Genomic DNA, 16,324 nt, shown 5'->3' with positions numbered 1-16,324 from the left:
ATATCATAAGTTTCTTTGCGCACATGCTTAGCAGTTTGAGCTTTTTTTTGTAACGTCGTCAAAAATCATCAAAAGACCCCTCCCGCTGCCAAGCCAACCTCAATAGTATTCCCAACGAGGATCAGCGTCAGGTAAAACTCAAGCCAAAACCTTTTTCAGTATGAACTTGAGAAACTACTGGTCCGATTAAAAAAAAATCAGTGGTAGATATCCTAATCTTCGAGAAAGGCTTTACCTGTCTATCGCTAGCAGAACTCAGTCTGGTACAAATGGGTTATTCGTCAACTCGCCACACTAGACTCACCGCGAATGTGCCCAGTTGGTGAAACTTAAAAGTATATTTGTCAATTCGCCAACTTAACTCATTTTAGCATTTTAGCCGAATCCCTACTAATATTATAAATTCTAAAGTAACTCTGTGTGTCTGTCTATCTATATGTCTGTCTGTCTGTTACGCTTTCACGTCTAAACCACTGAACTTAATGAAATTCGGGACCTACAGAGATAGAGTTGACCTTGAGAAAGAACATAGGATAGTTTTTATCCTGGACTTTGGAAGAATTCTCTGGGAAACGAAATATAACCGAACTCTACGCGGGCGAAGCCGCGGGCAATATAGTCGACACATTCAAAATTCAAAAGGTACCTACTTTGAATTTAATTTTCCTACTTACTACAAGTTCTAGGGAATCATAAGTGCTTTGAAACCAGATAAACGCATTTAAAACGACTTACTTACCTTGTTACCGAACGATGACTGAGGCACAGTTAGACCTAATAGCAGTACCTAGTACTTAGACCGTGTAGTGAGAAAGAAAACTAACATAGTAGGTATGTGAGGAATAACGGAAATCAAACATTTGGTGATGTTCAGTTTCACACATTCGTGGTGAGTCTAGTGTGGCGAGTTGGCGAATCTTCTACTTCCTCCTGCCCTGTTCCCAGTTTTATTTGGGGTCGGCGCGATACATCAACCTCTTCCATTTTCCCCTGTCACTCGTCATACTGACGCTTACTCCCTTCCTATTCATGTCATCTTTCAGGCAATCCATCCATCTTTTCTTAGGTCTTCCTCTTCCTCTCCGTCCATCTACATTCATGCTTAGCACACACATTGTTGCATTCATCCCTCCTCATTACATGCCCATACCATGACAATCGTCTACTTCTCATCTTTTCTGCAACTGGCGCTACTGTAAGATTTCCTCTAATGTAATAATTCCTCACTTTACCCATTCTTGAAACACATCTCAGCATTCTCATTTTTCTGCTACTTACACTCTCTTCTCATCCCTCTTTTTCAATGCCCAACACTCCGATCCACACAGGACGACGAATAACCCGTATAAATAAAACAATAATAAACTTTCTTTATTTATTTCACATTAAAACATTTTCAAGCTATCTTGATATAACTATACACTTATTATGATCTTTTATTACAACTAAACAAATAGTTTCTACCTTCTTAAGAATAATTTAATATCTATATTAGCAACAAATTAATATTAAAATGCTTTAAGCTAAAAATTTGCAGATTTAAAATCGATAAAACATCGAAATTAACAATAATAAACAGCTATAAAAACTTTTTTGTTTGCTTTAAACATTAAAAAATAGGTAGTAAGTAAGTCAACTAAGTAAAAATACTAGAAAAATACCTTTATAAAAGAAGCATTGTTTGGCACGTATCGATCCATAAATGAAATGAAATTAAATGATTCAATTGAAAGATGTCAGGAATATAAATGAAGACAATTCCTTAATGTTACGTCAATGATTAAGTTATTATGTCTTAGTATATGGAGACGCAAACATAGATACAAAGAAAACTTAGCATTCAGCTCTATTTAAATACTCGTACAAATAGCGCAAAAAATAGGCTATTTTCGATAAAACAAAGAGTTGTTATGAAAATTAGATATGATAGTGCGTAATAAAGTCACATGGCTATATATTATGTAATACATATTTATTTGAAAGGTTTTAGCAATAGTGTGCTCCAAAGTGTGCAAGCCAATATTAGTTTTGTTAAATATTAAGTGATTTGCAACAAACATTTAAAAACCGCAATCATTTTGCTTCACCTACCTATTTGTTTTTATATTAATTACTCTAAATAGTAGCTATCACTAATTATCTAGTTCTATTACATGATTGTAGATGTATTTGGAGTCTAAAAATAAGAATAATATTTTATACATCAATATTATTTAGTCTAATCAATTTAATATAATTCCAACAAAAAGAAATTATGCGAAACAAGATCGTTACAACAATGATAAATAATAAATGTGAATTTAATTATCTAATATTTTTGACGGTTTTTACTTTAATTATAAATTCAATATTGATATACGAATGTGGACGAAGCTAAATAATTTATTGAGGTAAGTAATAATGTGGCTTTTAGTAAAATATGCTTACCCCGTGCAAGGACGTAAATCTAGGTTTTTGTAATAAATTTTTAATCAATTCTTATGCATTTAGAATAGGTAACTTTTTCTTATCACAGTACAATTATTTTCGGTTGATTTTTTTGTTATTTCAAGCCGTCAAGAATATTATATAGTTCATTATCGAATAGGTACCAGGATTTTGAATAATTTTAAATTAAGAGTAATACAACAAATAAGCTTCGTTGTATTTGATGGAACAGAATTTATAAATAAACTTCATTATAGTCCTCTTATATTAAAAGTGCTGATTTTTGAAAATTACACGGGTCTTACAGTTCACGCCAATAAAGCAACTCTGAAGTTACCCTTGACGTCTCACGCGTCTAGTTTATTTTCATACACACACATAGGTCATTGTAGCCAACTTCGGACCAATCAAAGCTTCTCAACAATACCCACAGGAACAAATTCAACTTCAGAAATGCAGTTATTTGGCCCGAACTATAATAAAATACAAAATTAAGAGACTTACAAAATAAAGTCTTCAATAATTTTATTTTTCTAAATCGTTGCAAGTATACTTCCGAAAGTTTACGAAAATTAGTTTAGAAAACAATAATTTTGGCACTAATCATGGATTAAAGGTATTTGAACTGTCGTCATATTAGTAGATAATCTAAATGTTAGAGAATACAGTGAGGTACACCTATTTATACACAAAGTTACATACGTAGTTATGCGTTCGGTAAAGAACTTATAGCACAGACTGAGAGGCAAGACAAAACTGCAGTTCATTCGATAGGTACATTCTATGATGGATATCATTGATTACAATATTTTATTTCATAATAACATTTATTGACTTTTTTTGTATTTTTTTCTTGTGATCAATTAGTAACACCAATTACAATAAGTAGTTTACATCATATTTCATTGTTAGTAAAATGTGCTTGAATTTCGTTGTTTAAGAACACGACACGGGGTCTAACTTAATACTGAAATTACAAACCTAATAAAAATTGCGAATAAACGATTTACAATAATAATAAAGCAGTAATTCATATTAAAAAAATACTTACACCTAACATTTTAGTACCCAGCAGGAGCCCTCGCGCATTAGGCAAACGTAAACTATAAAAAAATATGGATACCTTTTCATTAGGTAAGTACAAGCTTAAATAAATTAGAAAAAAAGGGATTTAAATTGATTAGTTAATTTTATAGGTTCCTGATGCTGGTCTCCAAATAAAAAATTGGTGATTAAAGACATTTACAATGTGAAGAATGCATGATAGACGTAGGTAAATATTCAAAAACGTGTGGCATTAAGTACGAGCAACGTCCTGGTGCGCGCGAACTCTTAGACAGATATGAAGCATCGACTACAAGGTCACAGTATGTCAGTCTCGTAAACCTTATTGGTAGTGGCCACACCTTCGGGCAGCATGCCTTTCTCGGGGGCCAGTGAACCGTCAATGTTCCGCTCATTGTTAGCGGCTAGATGCGTCATGCTTCCGGATATCGCCGCCGGGGCAAGGTTCAAGTTCATTTTCGTCAGCAAGTTGGACTCGCTACCGGTTTTCTTGAGGTCCGGCTGCGCAGTAGGTGGCAGTGTTGGTCCGCTCCGTTGGATCATCTGAAGGCGAGCGTATTGTTCTTGCAGCGCTTTTTGCTTTTTTAACAGCTCCTGATGTCTTTGTTCGAGGGGTGTGTGACGATTAGTGGCCTTGTCGTCATCGGAATAGGGTTCGGAGTGTTGCATGGGGAGATGGTTGGGGTCGGGTTGACAGCGGGGCGGCGAGGCGGGGGACGTGGGGGAGGCGAGCGGCGAGCGCGAGGTGGTGCGCGGCGGCGGCGGCGGCGGCGCGCGGCGCGCGGCCATGGCCAGCAGCTCGGGGTGGCGCTCGGGCACGGGCGGCTTGGGCGGGTGCTGGCCGCGCGCGCGCACGGGCGGCGAGGCGTCGGTGTCGCTGCCGCTGGGGTACGAGTGCAGGCGGCGCAGCGGGCCCTCGCCGCGCGCGCCGCGCTCCGCCGGCTTCGCGAACGTCTGCAGCTCGTCTAGTAGCGCATCGAGGGCGTTTTCTGGCCGCAGGTCCGCTCCCCGGGCCGCAGCGCCTCGCCCGACGCACACGCCGGCGCCGGTTGCCTGCGCACCATTCCACGCACTTCTAGCTGTGCTCGCCGATCTCCAACAGACATTATAAAAGAGCGGTTGCAAGTAAGCCCCTAACCTCGATAGTCGTTTCGATTGTTTAGCTCTTAGAGTGGTGTTGTAAAGCGTATTGCAACCGCGCTTTTAGTACACAAAAAACACTTATTCAAAACATAAACACACGCATTCTATTACACCAGATAAGGCCACTTGTTATGGGACAGATAATCTTTACATACTTCAGCTAGATGTTTGAATGCGACCACAATCATTCAAAAAGAATAAAAGAGAAACGAAAAAGGCGAATGCCTCTCTTTTTGTCTTTGAATATTGCGGGAAAATATTACTTATACATAGGCTTAAAACATTACAGCTGAAAATCAGTAGGTTATTAATATCAAGCAAAATTATTTTCTGTATTTATTTATTTTCTCCATTTATTCAAAGACAAAATTTGATAAGGAAGTGTGACGAGCGGCCAAAATATAGTGGAAAGACCGGCACGTGGTGGTGGATCGATATGAATGTTTAAAGGTGAAAAAATAAGTAGATCTGATAGTTATAAGGGGTACATAATATCATGGACGGACAGTTATAAAAATACATCGGGGGTTGTGTGATATTAGATAAATAACGCAGCGATTTAATTTGGTGATTTAAATGCATAAAGACAGAATTATGAAATCAATTTTAGAGACGAATTATTCACTCTTAACAATTGTGATGATTTTGCCATTAGTCAAAAAATATAATGTGTATATAATATTAGATAAGTACTATATATTTAATTTTAAGTATTCTACTAAAGGAAGCTAATGCCAAAGTGACATTATAGTGAAAATCTAATCTAAGAAAAGCTCAAAATGTATTACTGCGATGGCTACAATGATTAAAACATTACCCTCAATGTGCAAAGGTGTTAACTTTTAGAAAACGACAGTACCTAAATATTTGAAAGCGAATTAATTTTATTATTCATTTACCTGTGCTCCGATGGCGTGGGTTACTTTATTTCTAATTTATTTTTGTCAAGGGTTAGATTTAAGAAGGACTAGAATCGAGCACTGTGTTTTTTGGGGATAACTATTTTTGAAATCTGATTGTGCCCGACAGAATCCAGTCAACTTAAGTAGGGAAGATCTCAGGAGTTAGTCTTAAAGAATAAAAGAAATAGAGGAGTGAGAAAGGGTTGTTAGGGCAATTCATTCAGTTCCTGAAGCGTTGGGCTGTGTGCGGCTCCTGATAACAACGCGCTGCAACAAAACGAAAAACGACAAGATGCACAAACTATCTCAAAAGCCACTACGACTAATTACAACGTGCTTGTTAACCAACATTATGACTACGACGATGTTTTCATATTTCAGGCAATCACACATAAACATAACAACATTAAAAAAAAAGGAATTAAAAATATTGTGATGATAAAATAATCAAGAAATATGAACACACGCCTGAACAATGTAAATCTTGAATTTTAATGTTTGGATTGGTTTCAACTTGGTTGTGACTGGCTAACAAAAGCTGTTGTATTTTTTTCTAATTATGATAATTTAACGACCAATGTGCAATTAAGAACAACTGTAACGAAACATAGTAGGTAGGTAACATAGATTTTCAGTAGTTATTACATACAATTTATTAATGAAAAATTTACTTTTCGCCGATTACAACCAAGTTTGAAGACCAATTTTTCTTAATTAAGTAGGCATTAAGTAGTTAAACTATCAAAATACCCAAAGCTTATCGCATGCAGTGCAAACGATATTAATCCCAATTCACACCAAATAATTGTAATAGAGTCCCGGGATGATATTATTTACAGAATTTTAGGCCAATTATACACTATCTGTGACTTTGCGGTATTGTCAATATACGCCAGTACACAACACGCGTTTTGTATCAAACTTACTTTACCGTTTACTTGCGACGTGAAAAAACATCGTTAAGTGGTAAGTGTGTTAACCGCCTAATTTATTGTCTCGTAAGTTTAGACCTGTTCATATCTTTGAAGAATTTTATTCAATGTGCCATCCCAAGTCTCTGTTACATATCTATTAAAGTAGGCCCAATTAATATTTTCTGAAGTTCATTTGATAAGTTATCCGAAGAAATTTTGTAACAATCAACTTTCAACGTTTGTATAGCAGCTATGAAGCATTCATAAAAAAGAAAGAAAACTAAGTGTACAAAAACTAAAAAGGTCTAATATTAGCCTTATCATGCTGTTATTAAGTTGAAAGTTGCATGTCATTGGCCCATGGTATGTAGGACAGCTGTTAAAATTCAACCAATATCAGTAATGAAGCGGGTCTATTACAAATGATTTGATACACAATGCCAATTGGATAAACTGTAATACCTCTTCAAAGATATTGTTAAACTTTAAAGTTACAGAAGTTCAAGAAATGACATTATGAACGTTCCATTCATGTACTATTTTTTTAACAATAGGATGTAATAGAGAATTCGTACCGATTCAATTAAAACGGTAAGGACTGCAAAAGATACATAAAATTTCTATAAATCTTTTTAATATAGCAGACAGTCAAAAGAATTTGGACGAACTTTATATCTAAAGCTTAGTTTAAAAAAACTCAGTGCACCAACATGCCTACAGAGATATAGCAAAAACATGTGGTAATAATTACACAAAAATAGAAGTATGGAATTATATTGAAAGTAAAATACAATAAAGTAAAAATACGGATGTATAATAAAATATTGAAATAAATAATTTTAAACAAATTTATGAATAATGATATATTATATATTATGAAGATATTTTATTACTCGTGTATAACTATCGCTTCTCGGAAGTTTTGGCTGTCTCTCCAGGCGAACTGACGGGTCACGGAAAAAAGACCATGAAATCCATTGTTAAAACAATTTGATAATAATGACACAACATAAAAATAATATTATATCATAATGTATAAGAGAATGTGTGGCGATACGTTTGTCACGGCTGCGACTGAATCGTTCGGCCCATTGTTCCTGGACGGCGTATTTTGGCACACTGCTTTCAATGCATACATAGATGGGATAGGTACAATATAGCTACATTTCTGTAGTCCAACGAGGTCGCCACCGACTTCTGTAGGCAAGATTGACGAAAAGTTATCTTTTTTGTTAAAAACTTTGGTGTAAATATGAATATAATTTTAAAACCTTTTTTTTGTTCCAGCCTAGTAAAGTACTTAACTTACAGCTACGTGAATTAACAGTTACTGCAAACGAGTGCATTGGTACAGATTTTGCTGAAATTTTGGGTATAGTACACAGACTGTTTGTTAATTATATTCAAGATTTGGATTAACAGCGGAACGTCTTATAGAAGGTATGTCTCGTATCTGTGCCTTTCGTATTTTCTTTTATATACTTGTCTTCTGACTAAAGAAGATCAGAAAGTGCAAAATATAGAAGTCAATGTTGGGGCAGACCTCGCCGAACTACCAGCTGCTTTAACTGTCTCGAAGGTTCGATTATAGGATGTTTACTACCTACTATATTGTATACTTAGGCGTTTAATCGAGTTTGTAGAAATCTTTGGGGCATCGTAGCGAGAGTGGCAGGTCCTTCTAAATACATTGGGTATGGTTGACATTTTCGTTAAAATTGGCATTATTTTCCGAAAGCAAGGATCATAAGATGCAACGTTTACGGATGGTGCATTGGTTGCAGGAATATATGCAAAAGAATGTCAAGTATTTTTTGTATTCTGTAATATGACGTCACACTCTGTTTTATGGTACACTAGCTAGGCTTTAAACGGCTATAAGTTAAAGGATTAATTCGCCGGAGCCTTTCTCAAGAATTGGTGAATACCCCATGAAAATCGTACAGGATTATGTTCCAAAACATGATAGATTAGATATATCGAGCGACAATCCGGTTAGACTGGAAGCCGACCCCAACATAGTTGGGAAAAAGAGCTCGGAGGATGATGATCGAGCGACAATCTTTTAAAATATATAATTATGTAGGTACCTTCATGATCACCTCAATCATTCAATATCATCATCATTTCAGCCATAGAACGGCCACTGAGTGCCTGCTTCCTAAAGGACCAGTTGAAAGTGGCCTGCATCCAGAGACCCTGGCCAGTTTAATAATTGCTCGTTGATGTAATTACTATCCCATCAAAATTTGTTTTATGCAGGGTGGCTTGCGCTATTTCACCTATCAAGTTGTTCTTTGAATAAACTCAATAATTAATATGATTATTTCATTCATTTCGGTTTATTCAGATTCAAGTCCTAAAACATTCTTGCTTCTGAAATGTGGCTTAACATTAGATGGTTAAACTTGTAGGTATTTATGAACAGAGTGAGACGTAATATTTTTGTATTTAATGCCCAATTTGTAAAACCAATTTTGTTTCAGTTAAATTTTGACGAAACACACTTGCATTTCGTGATGTAAAATTTTGAAAACATTTCCAATTGTTCGGCGACACTCAGAATACACAGGACAGTATCAAAGTAATATTTCGGATATCCAAAATGCATAATGGACTAAGGCTATGGGAAAACAGTATTACTATAAATAAAAAGAAATAAGCCACTATAGTTAGCTCGTAAGAGGTGAGTAGGATACGCTAAAGAACAGGTGCAAAACATGCTAATTCATTGTGTTCGAAAAAAATGGGGGCACATGCATATCATAATAGAAACAAAGCTTATAACTGGTATATAAAATGTTACGAAATCACACGAACGGCCTAAGGGGTGCCGTGAGGAGCAAATAAACAAAACTAACACTTCGCAAATAAATCGAAGTGTGGAAAAAAATGCAAATTTTATAACTCTTGGCAAACCTGCAATTGTTAAGCGCATGGAATATTAGTATGTATGGGCGTCTGAAACTGGGTAGGTATGTCTTAATCAATGGTATCTGTTCAAATCTATCTGCAAACAAGATGTTCAAATAGGGAAAGAAAGTTGTTATGCGTTAGTAAATACTAGGGTCCATATACAGAATTTTAAATCAGTGCCCAAATTGTAGGTATTCAGTTCTTGACAGATAAAGTCTTTAGAAATACAAATTACTGAACTTCTGATGCATATCTTAATCAGTAATTCTAAAAATATCAAAAAATGTTAATAGTGCACTGGATAATAAGAATAAATTGTTACTTTTCAAGGTAAGTGCACTGAACTGCTTTCCAATCATTGACATTTTGTTAACTGCCAAGGCAACGGACAAGATTGATTTTTATCTGGATGATTTGGCAAGATGTGACGCACGACAAGAATTCTTAGCTATAACGGTAAGGTATCTACTACTAGAGTTAATTATAAATGCAGACCTTCTTGCTTATCAAAATTAGATATTAGAACGAACATTCTCTTTTATCGAACTAACAATATTTTGGGCACTGTTAGAAAACCCTGTTATAAAATAGATGCAACCAACCACATAATGAATTGTTTCCCTCCTGCATATATATTTTTCGATTTATTGCCTAGTTCAAGAGCAAATTGCTTTCAATACCTTGTTGTGAGCAAGAGCATTTGGGCATGTTGTGCTCAAATCAGAAGCACAATCCTCAGATGATTGTCCAGCGGTGAAAGTGGAGCTTTGTGAGGATACTGGCGAGACTCGGCCGTCGCTTAGTGGCAGACGCTGTTCTTGCACACAAGCAAGGCTGTCAAATGAACAAGATAATCAGGTAACTTGTGCTCCTTTAAACCAGAGTTATTGGGAACTAAAATTGATGATATGGTGTACCGTTTGAGCGTAACCAGTGTTCCTGTAAGCTTCTTGCAGCGGCGCAAGGCTAGCTCCAAGCGCTCGGGTTCTTCTTCCAGCATCTTCTCCTTCCGCACCACCTGGAAGTGTCAGCGATTCTCGTTAGAATTTGTACATTCATCCATCCATAAGCTATTGCTTAATAAGGTAGACAATTCCAAATTTTCAAATGATAGTGGTCTTCGATTTTTGAATTGTACCCACCTTTTCCATCTCAGCAGCCAACTTGGTCTTCATGGTCTCCTGCAGAACGGGAAACTTGAGTTTCCAGTCAGCGACAGTCTTGCTGCTCTTTGACAGCACCATTGCAATGCGTTCGATGTCCGCCATATTGACGCGCGTTTCCCTGTAATCATTAAATTAGTATGTTTAGAAAGCGGTGCAAAAATGGCTGTTACATAAGTGAATAAATGCAGACATATTAGGAAACTTGATGGTTAATGCCTTTCCTATATAAGATGAAGCCTATGTCGCTCTGAGCATTCAAAAAAATACACCGATGATGTCTAAAATACAGTATTACCTTTTGTCGAAGCAAAAATAAGTCTAGATATATAGGTAATTCTCAAAAGACATTTTTACCTGTTAGCTGCCTGGCCTCGCAGACGTTCAACAGTGGCCTCGAGCTCGTACAGATCGTTTTCGAGCAGCAGCATATCCTGGCGATAGATCTCTTCTTCGCGGCATAGTTGCTGAAATTATTAATTTTACACTATGAAGCCAAAACGATTTTTTTTGCGACAAAGCATATTACAATAGACCAAGTTATTTGATCAATACATTTTCATCATGAACAGGTGAATCAAGTATCATTTCGAAGAGGTTTGTAATAAGTTTGATTATTCTAATCAGTTTGATCATCAATGCGGAGCAAAGAGCGTTTGTATACTTACAGAATCAGGATCCATTTCGCAAAAGCTGGCAGCAATGGCTCCAATCTTTAAGATGGCCTCGCCCATGAGCTGTCGCATCTGAATGGCGTGCGTCAAGGTTGAGCGGCGCATATTGCGGGTCTGTGAACGAATGAATCATCTTCTATGACCTACCACTTTACTTAAACAATATCTAACATCGCAAGTGCTGAAATCTTCGCTCAGTCATTATAAATCTCGCATTAGGTCGCGCCAGAGCAAAATTATGGTCTAACGAGAAACGTATAACACAACATACCTCAATTCTGAGATCACGACCTTGCTTCTGCAACAAGCGCAGCTGGTTTTGGAAATCCGAGGTTACGTTGATCGTATAGGTCTTCTGAGGGACCAGAGCCAGTTGCTGGCTCGCTAGCCCTGCCGGCTTCGGAGGAGGAGCAGGCTTCAGACGATCACGCTCTGAAATACAATTCAGCATTTTCTTATACATTAAACGAGAACTTTTGGGAAAGCTACAAATTAAAGCATGATTCATTGAAAATGCAATAGCTTTACACCAGCAAATAGGTTTCTTCTTGAAACATCATTCTAAGCTCCTGCTAAGCTTTTGACGAATGATGGAAGTATATATTTTGTTCTATTACTCCGTGAAGGGTTAGTATTTATTAATACCTCATGAACCAAAGCTAGTGGCATTAGTAGATAAACACCTCTGTGAGTATATATATATAATTACAAAATAGGATTAGGTATTCAAATATCAATGGATATCAAAAATTTACCTTGAGATGACGTCCTTGGCAATGTCGAAGATTTGATAGCCGGTTTGGTAGGTTTGGAATCGGCTTGTTATGGCAAAGAAGTAAGCGGAAAGAAATCAAATACAAGAATTATGAACATGGTTATGATATTAACTACGACAGTGATTAGAAAAAAAATAACCAGCGAGGATTCTATCAGCTTTGAGAATGGTTTAACCACACTGAACTTTTTAGCCAAATTAATATCAGGCCTACTGTCCAAGTCCGTGTGCCAAGAGCACGCTATCGTCAATTGGAGATCGCTTGCATCGAACGATGAAAATAATGAAAAAAAATTATTGTATAGCAGTATATGCAGTCTTCTCACGCTGCACGCATTCTTCAAATGACGCGACCGTGGACAGTAGAGTACCTATATTATACAATACACTTAATTTAATTTTTGAAAATGAATCCAAAATCATCAATGTGTGAGCGGCCATTCTCTTCTCGATGATAATAATGATTCTAACGGGTACGAACAAAAATGATTAATAACCGACATTGATATTAATGTATAATGTGGGGAGTATTTCATCTCACACAGGGAATTCGATTGACGGCTGGTACAAATGTGAGGAGTGTAACAGGCTAACTTCAAACGGGTATTTTGATAACAAAAGTTAAAATATTAGAACTATACTGAACATTGTCAGACAAAACAGTTTAAACAATGCTGATTATCCTAGCGACGATAGGCTTTGAATTAGACGCGAGCGAGGAAGTCGTTACAATACTAGGTAGTTCTAGATCAACAACCATCACCCAGGTTCTATGCGACTCAGTTACCAGTCTCTGCACCCTTTACCTCCTTAACTACTTATTAGACTACGAATGCAGTCAACTTGCAACAAGGGTATATACTAAAGTAAACAAAGTGTTGTATGCATACCTGTATGTTGGGGTGAATGCTGCTTTGGTGAGCTCATATCAGGAGGATCATCGCTAAATGATACTGATTTCTCAAAAGAGACAGATTTTTCTGAAATAACAAATGTTTAATTTGGTCAGTCACCTGTATTACGTAACATCAGTTATTTGTTTCTCTGTCACGATGCATTGATATGATAAATCTTATTACAAAAGTACAGAGGCAGTCTGTACGCTATAGTAAAAGAAAAATGCTCAATCAGTAACATAGTGCGTAGTTGGTTTCCAAAAAACTGTGATTTGGTGAGTGAAGGTAGTGTTTAGTGGAGTAGTTTTGAGTGTGTTTAAGAAAATGAAATGCAAAAATAGTGATATAATTGAAAAACAAACAAACTTCTCCGTGAGGAAAGGAATATTCATACTTATTGATAAGAAAATTTTAAATTTTGGGATTTATAAATCATTCTTTGACAGGGAGCTAAAGTAAACGTTAAACCATAAACCACTGTACAGAAAACAAACGAATATTCAAACATTACAAACTAATGACAAAATAGTTTGTCAATACAACTGAATAAAACTTGCAAGTTCTACAAAATGAATAAAACGAGATGTGATCAGTGAGTAGAGTTGATATTTCCGTATGTTCCACGAGACGATGGCTACTACTATGTACATACACAATTTGGCACACGTTGATAATAAATTCCAGCAACGATAATATCTACGTAACAAAGCCTTTACTAGCGCAATACTCATGAATTATCATCTCCATGATTCTTAATAGCAGTATTTGTATTTAATCGATGTATTCAACGTTTAATGAATCGACAATTGTATTAGGTGGTGAGATGACGATGTTGAAACGAAGGTATATTAAAAAACAGATGCACTTGAGCCTAATACGATTGTATAAGAAAGCTGAAATAAGAACAATACCACTCGATTTAGCAAGCAAGCGTTCGGCGTGATAATGATGTATTTCGCTAAATGCATTGCGAATGTCATAGGTCTAAAAATAGATTTGGCCAAATAGTTAGTGGGACACAACGATGGCGGGAAAGTGACGCTTTCTCCGACGTGCCAAGATGTGCGGAAGATCTTTTCTATCGCATTTACTCGGTTGTAATGGAATGTGGTAGTTCCCATAATTTGCGGTTTTGTTTTTCTGTACAACACACAGATGTGAAGTGACGTCAAACAACCACGAAGTGCACCCAAGATTGGAAATTGAGAAACCACCATTCAATTACCCGTTATGATCGTAACTGATAGCTCTTTTCCTTATAACTGTGCCCGTATTTATATTCACAGTTATCGGAAGTTCTGGGATTAAGGAGTTATTTCAAATTGACAATAGCAATGCATCCGCTTAAACTCTAACTTTATGACCGCCTCCGATAAACACTTACGAAATTTATCTCTGCCTAACTTAGGAGGTCTCTCCGTGCTGGTAAATCGTGCCGCATCTGAGTGCAGGAAAACGCAAGCTACATTAAAGGACGACACTTATAGATAGTAAGCCGTGAGGCACAGACACGATAGATCGATTACAAATCTCGGTTACTCTGTTGAAAATTCTCTGGAGTACCAGCCACTGCCCAGTTTTGTATAAACACTCATCATTTTTCATAGTAAATGTCGATCCTCTTAAAGCATTAAAGAAATTAAAGGAGAATTTGCATCTTCCTTTCTAGGTCACCTATTTGTGTTAAGATTTTTGTGTAATTCTCTCACCTTGTGCGGCAGGTCGTGTATTGTACGTCTGGTAGTCTTGACGCGGAATGGCTGCAGGAGTGGTGGGTTGGTTCGGAACCTGCAAAGCTTTTTGCACGAGCCCCGTTAAGTTGGCCAGTTGCCTCTCCATCTTCTCAACGCGCAGTCGTTGCATGTCATCCAATTGTGGCCTGCAAAATCATTATTAGAAATGTTCCTTCTAAGATATACTCACATAACGTGGGCTATCTTTCATTAGAGTTCAATACATACAAGAAATCGCATTCTGCAAAAATCGCTCGGCTATTGTTTTGTTGGGAGATAACAATTTTGTTTATATTAATTTGTATATTGTGGCCACAATATTGCACAGCAGAAAACCTCGTATACTTTGTTAGAACAACAATGGAAGGTCCGAAAAGGAAAATTTTGCTAGCAAAAATGTTGCAACCATTACTGGAAAGGGGTTTGGGTAATTTTGTTTGGACTTGTGACGTCACTTTTTCTGAAGATATTTGTCACTCAATCTTTTGTATAAAAAATCTATCGAATAACTTTGTGTATGATTCAACACATCTAATCTCTACATCGTTTATCATAGCCTGCTGTTGAGTATTGCCGACAATAGTATCCGTAACAACTGTCAACGTTTGAAAAACTGCATTAGAGAATTATGGCTGTTATCATTATGAGCAGCCCTACGGTATAATATGCACCAAGCATATTACACTAAGCATCTCAGGTCAACCACGCTAAGCAGCTTACAACCTTTTATCGTTCGACTGCTGTGAACTGTCTTTATGTTTTATTTGAGCGTGAGGACTTATGTATTAAAAGAGAAAGAAAAGAAAGGAAGAAAATCTAGCTTCACCTTCGCTCTTCTTCCACATTGTAGGATTTACTTTAAACGGATTTCTTTAAAATATAAAACCTAACAGTGTTACAGGAAATAATATTTCAATTTTATATTTTTGATCCGATATATTCTGTTATCTAAGATTTACCACAGTCTCTCGTCTTCAAAATGAAGTCCATACCCAAACCTCTTTTGAAGTCTATGGTAATTCGATTTATTGAAGTTACCTGGCGTCATACGGCGGCCTTGGCATCGGCCTAGGAGCAGTCGTAATTGGATTTCCATACAAGGTATATGCATCATCCATTATACCAGCATCGCTGTAAAGGAACATCGGGCAATTAAACCTAATGAACTGATATATGTTTCAACGTATATCTTTGACAAGGATAGAATACGCTGCTAAATTCAGATATGGTTATTACGTTCAGCATTACACAGCAGTGTTTTAAGTTTCATTACTGTTTCCATTTATCAAACATTGCCCAGCAAGATAACTAAGATAAGATGGCAAAAAAAAACTGAAAACAAAGGTTTATGTGATAAAGGATGTTACTTACCCGGCTTCTTCGTCAATAATCGGAGCAATAGCAGCTCGTCCAGCCGCAGGGCCGAGGTACTGCGTATAATACGGATCTTCGTACGGAGCCCTGGCGGCCCCGCGCTCCGGAGACGACATATACCCCTCAGCATGACCTGCACACACACACAACATTACAATCCCTTGAAACTCCAACCTTACGTCCTCAGCAGCACTACAGAGTATAGACATTTATATTGTTTCAAAATTATTAGTACAAATCAATGTTTTATAAATATCGAGTAATTGAAGCTTACACATATGCAATTATCATCAAAGCATGCGATTGTACGAAATATTGCTAATACAAAAGAGAATATAATAA

General features: G+C 36.8%; 1 protein-coding gene across 23 annotated transcripts in view; it reads right to left on the bottom strand.

Annotated features, from left to right (window-relative positions):
• Positions 1–1,361: 1,361 nt before the first annotated feature.
• The window catches only part of LOC110376632 (coiled-coil domain-containing protein AGAP005037), a 283,012-nt gene continuing 268,049 nt past the window's right edge, over positions 1,362–16,324 (bottom strand). For 14 of the 23 annotated variants that reach the window (XM_049837574.2, XM_049837577.2, XM_049837587.2 and 11 more), the window contains 13 exons: positions 15,980–16,115; positions 15,647–15,739; positions 14,585–14,754; positions 14,260–14,316; positions 12,870–12,959; positions 11,960–12,022; positions 11,476–11,636; positions 11,199–11,318; positions 10,888–10,997; positions 10,510–10,651; positions 10,285–10,385; positions 10,048–10,201; positions 1,362–4,545 (listed from right to left, as the gene is read on the bottom strand). In XM_049837574.2, the coding sequence (XP_049693531.2) occupies positions 3,790–4,545; positions 10,048–10,201; positions 10,285–10,385; positions 10,510–10,651; positions 10,888–10,997; positions 11,199–11,318; positions 11,476–11,636; positions 11,960–12,022; positions 12,870–12,959; positions 14,260–14,316; positions 14,585–14,754; positions 15,647–15,739; positions 15,980–16,115 (2,153 nt within the window). In that variant the 3' untranslated portion in view covers positions 1,362–3,789. Of the gene's footprint in view, positions 5,805–6,672; positions 7,050–7,344; positions 7,395–10,047; positions 10,202–10,284; positions 10,386–10,509; positions 10,652–10,887; positions 10,998–11,198; positions 11,319–11,475; positions 11,637–11,959; positions 12,023–12,869; positions 12,960–14,259; positions 14,317–14,584; positions 14,755–15,646; positions 15,740–15,979; positions 16,116–16,324 lie in introns of those variants that run through there. The other 9 variants (XM_064035437.1, XR_010276625.1, XR_010276626.1 and 6 more) reach the window with 9 other exon arrangements.

Source organism: Helicoverpa armigera, chromosome 1 (assembly GCF_030705265.1).
Source record: "Helicoverpa armigera isolate CAAS_96S chromosome 1, ASM3070526v1, whole genome shotgun sequence".
NCBI lineage: Eukaryota > Metazoa > Arthropoda > Insecta > Lepidoptera > Noctuidae > Helicoverpa > Helicoverpa armigera.
Note: the sequence above shows the minus strand (reverse complement) of the source record. Positions and strands in the feature narration are given on the sequence as shown.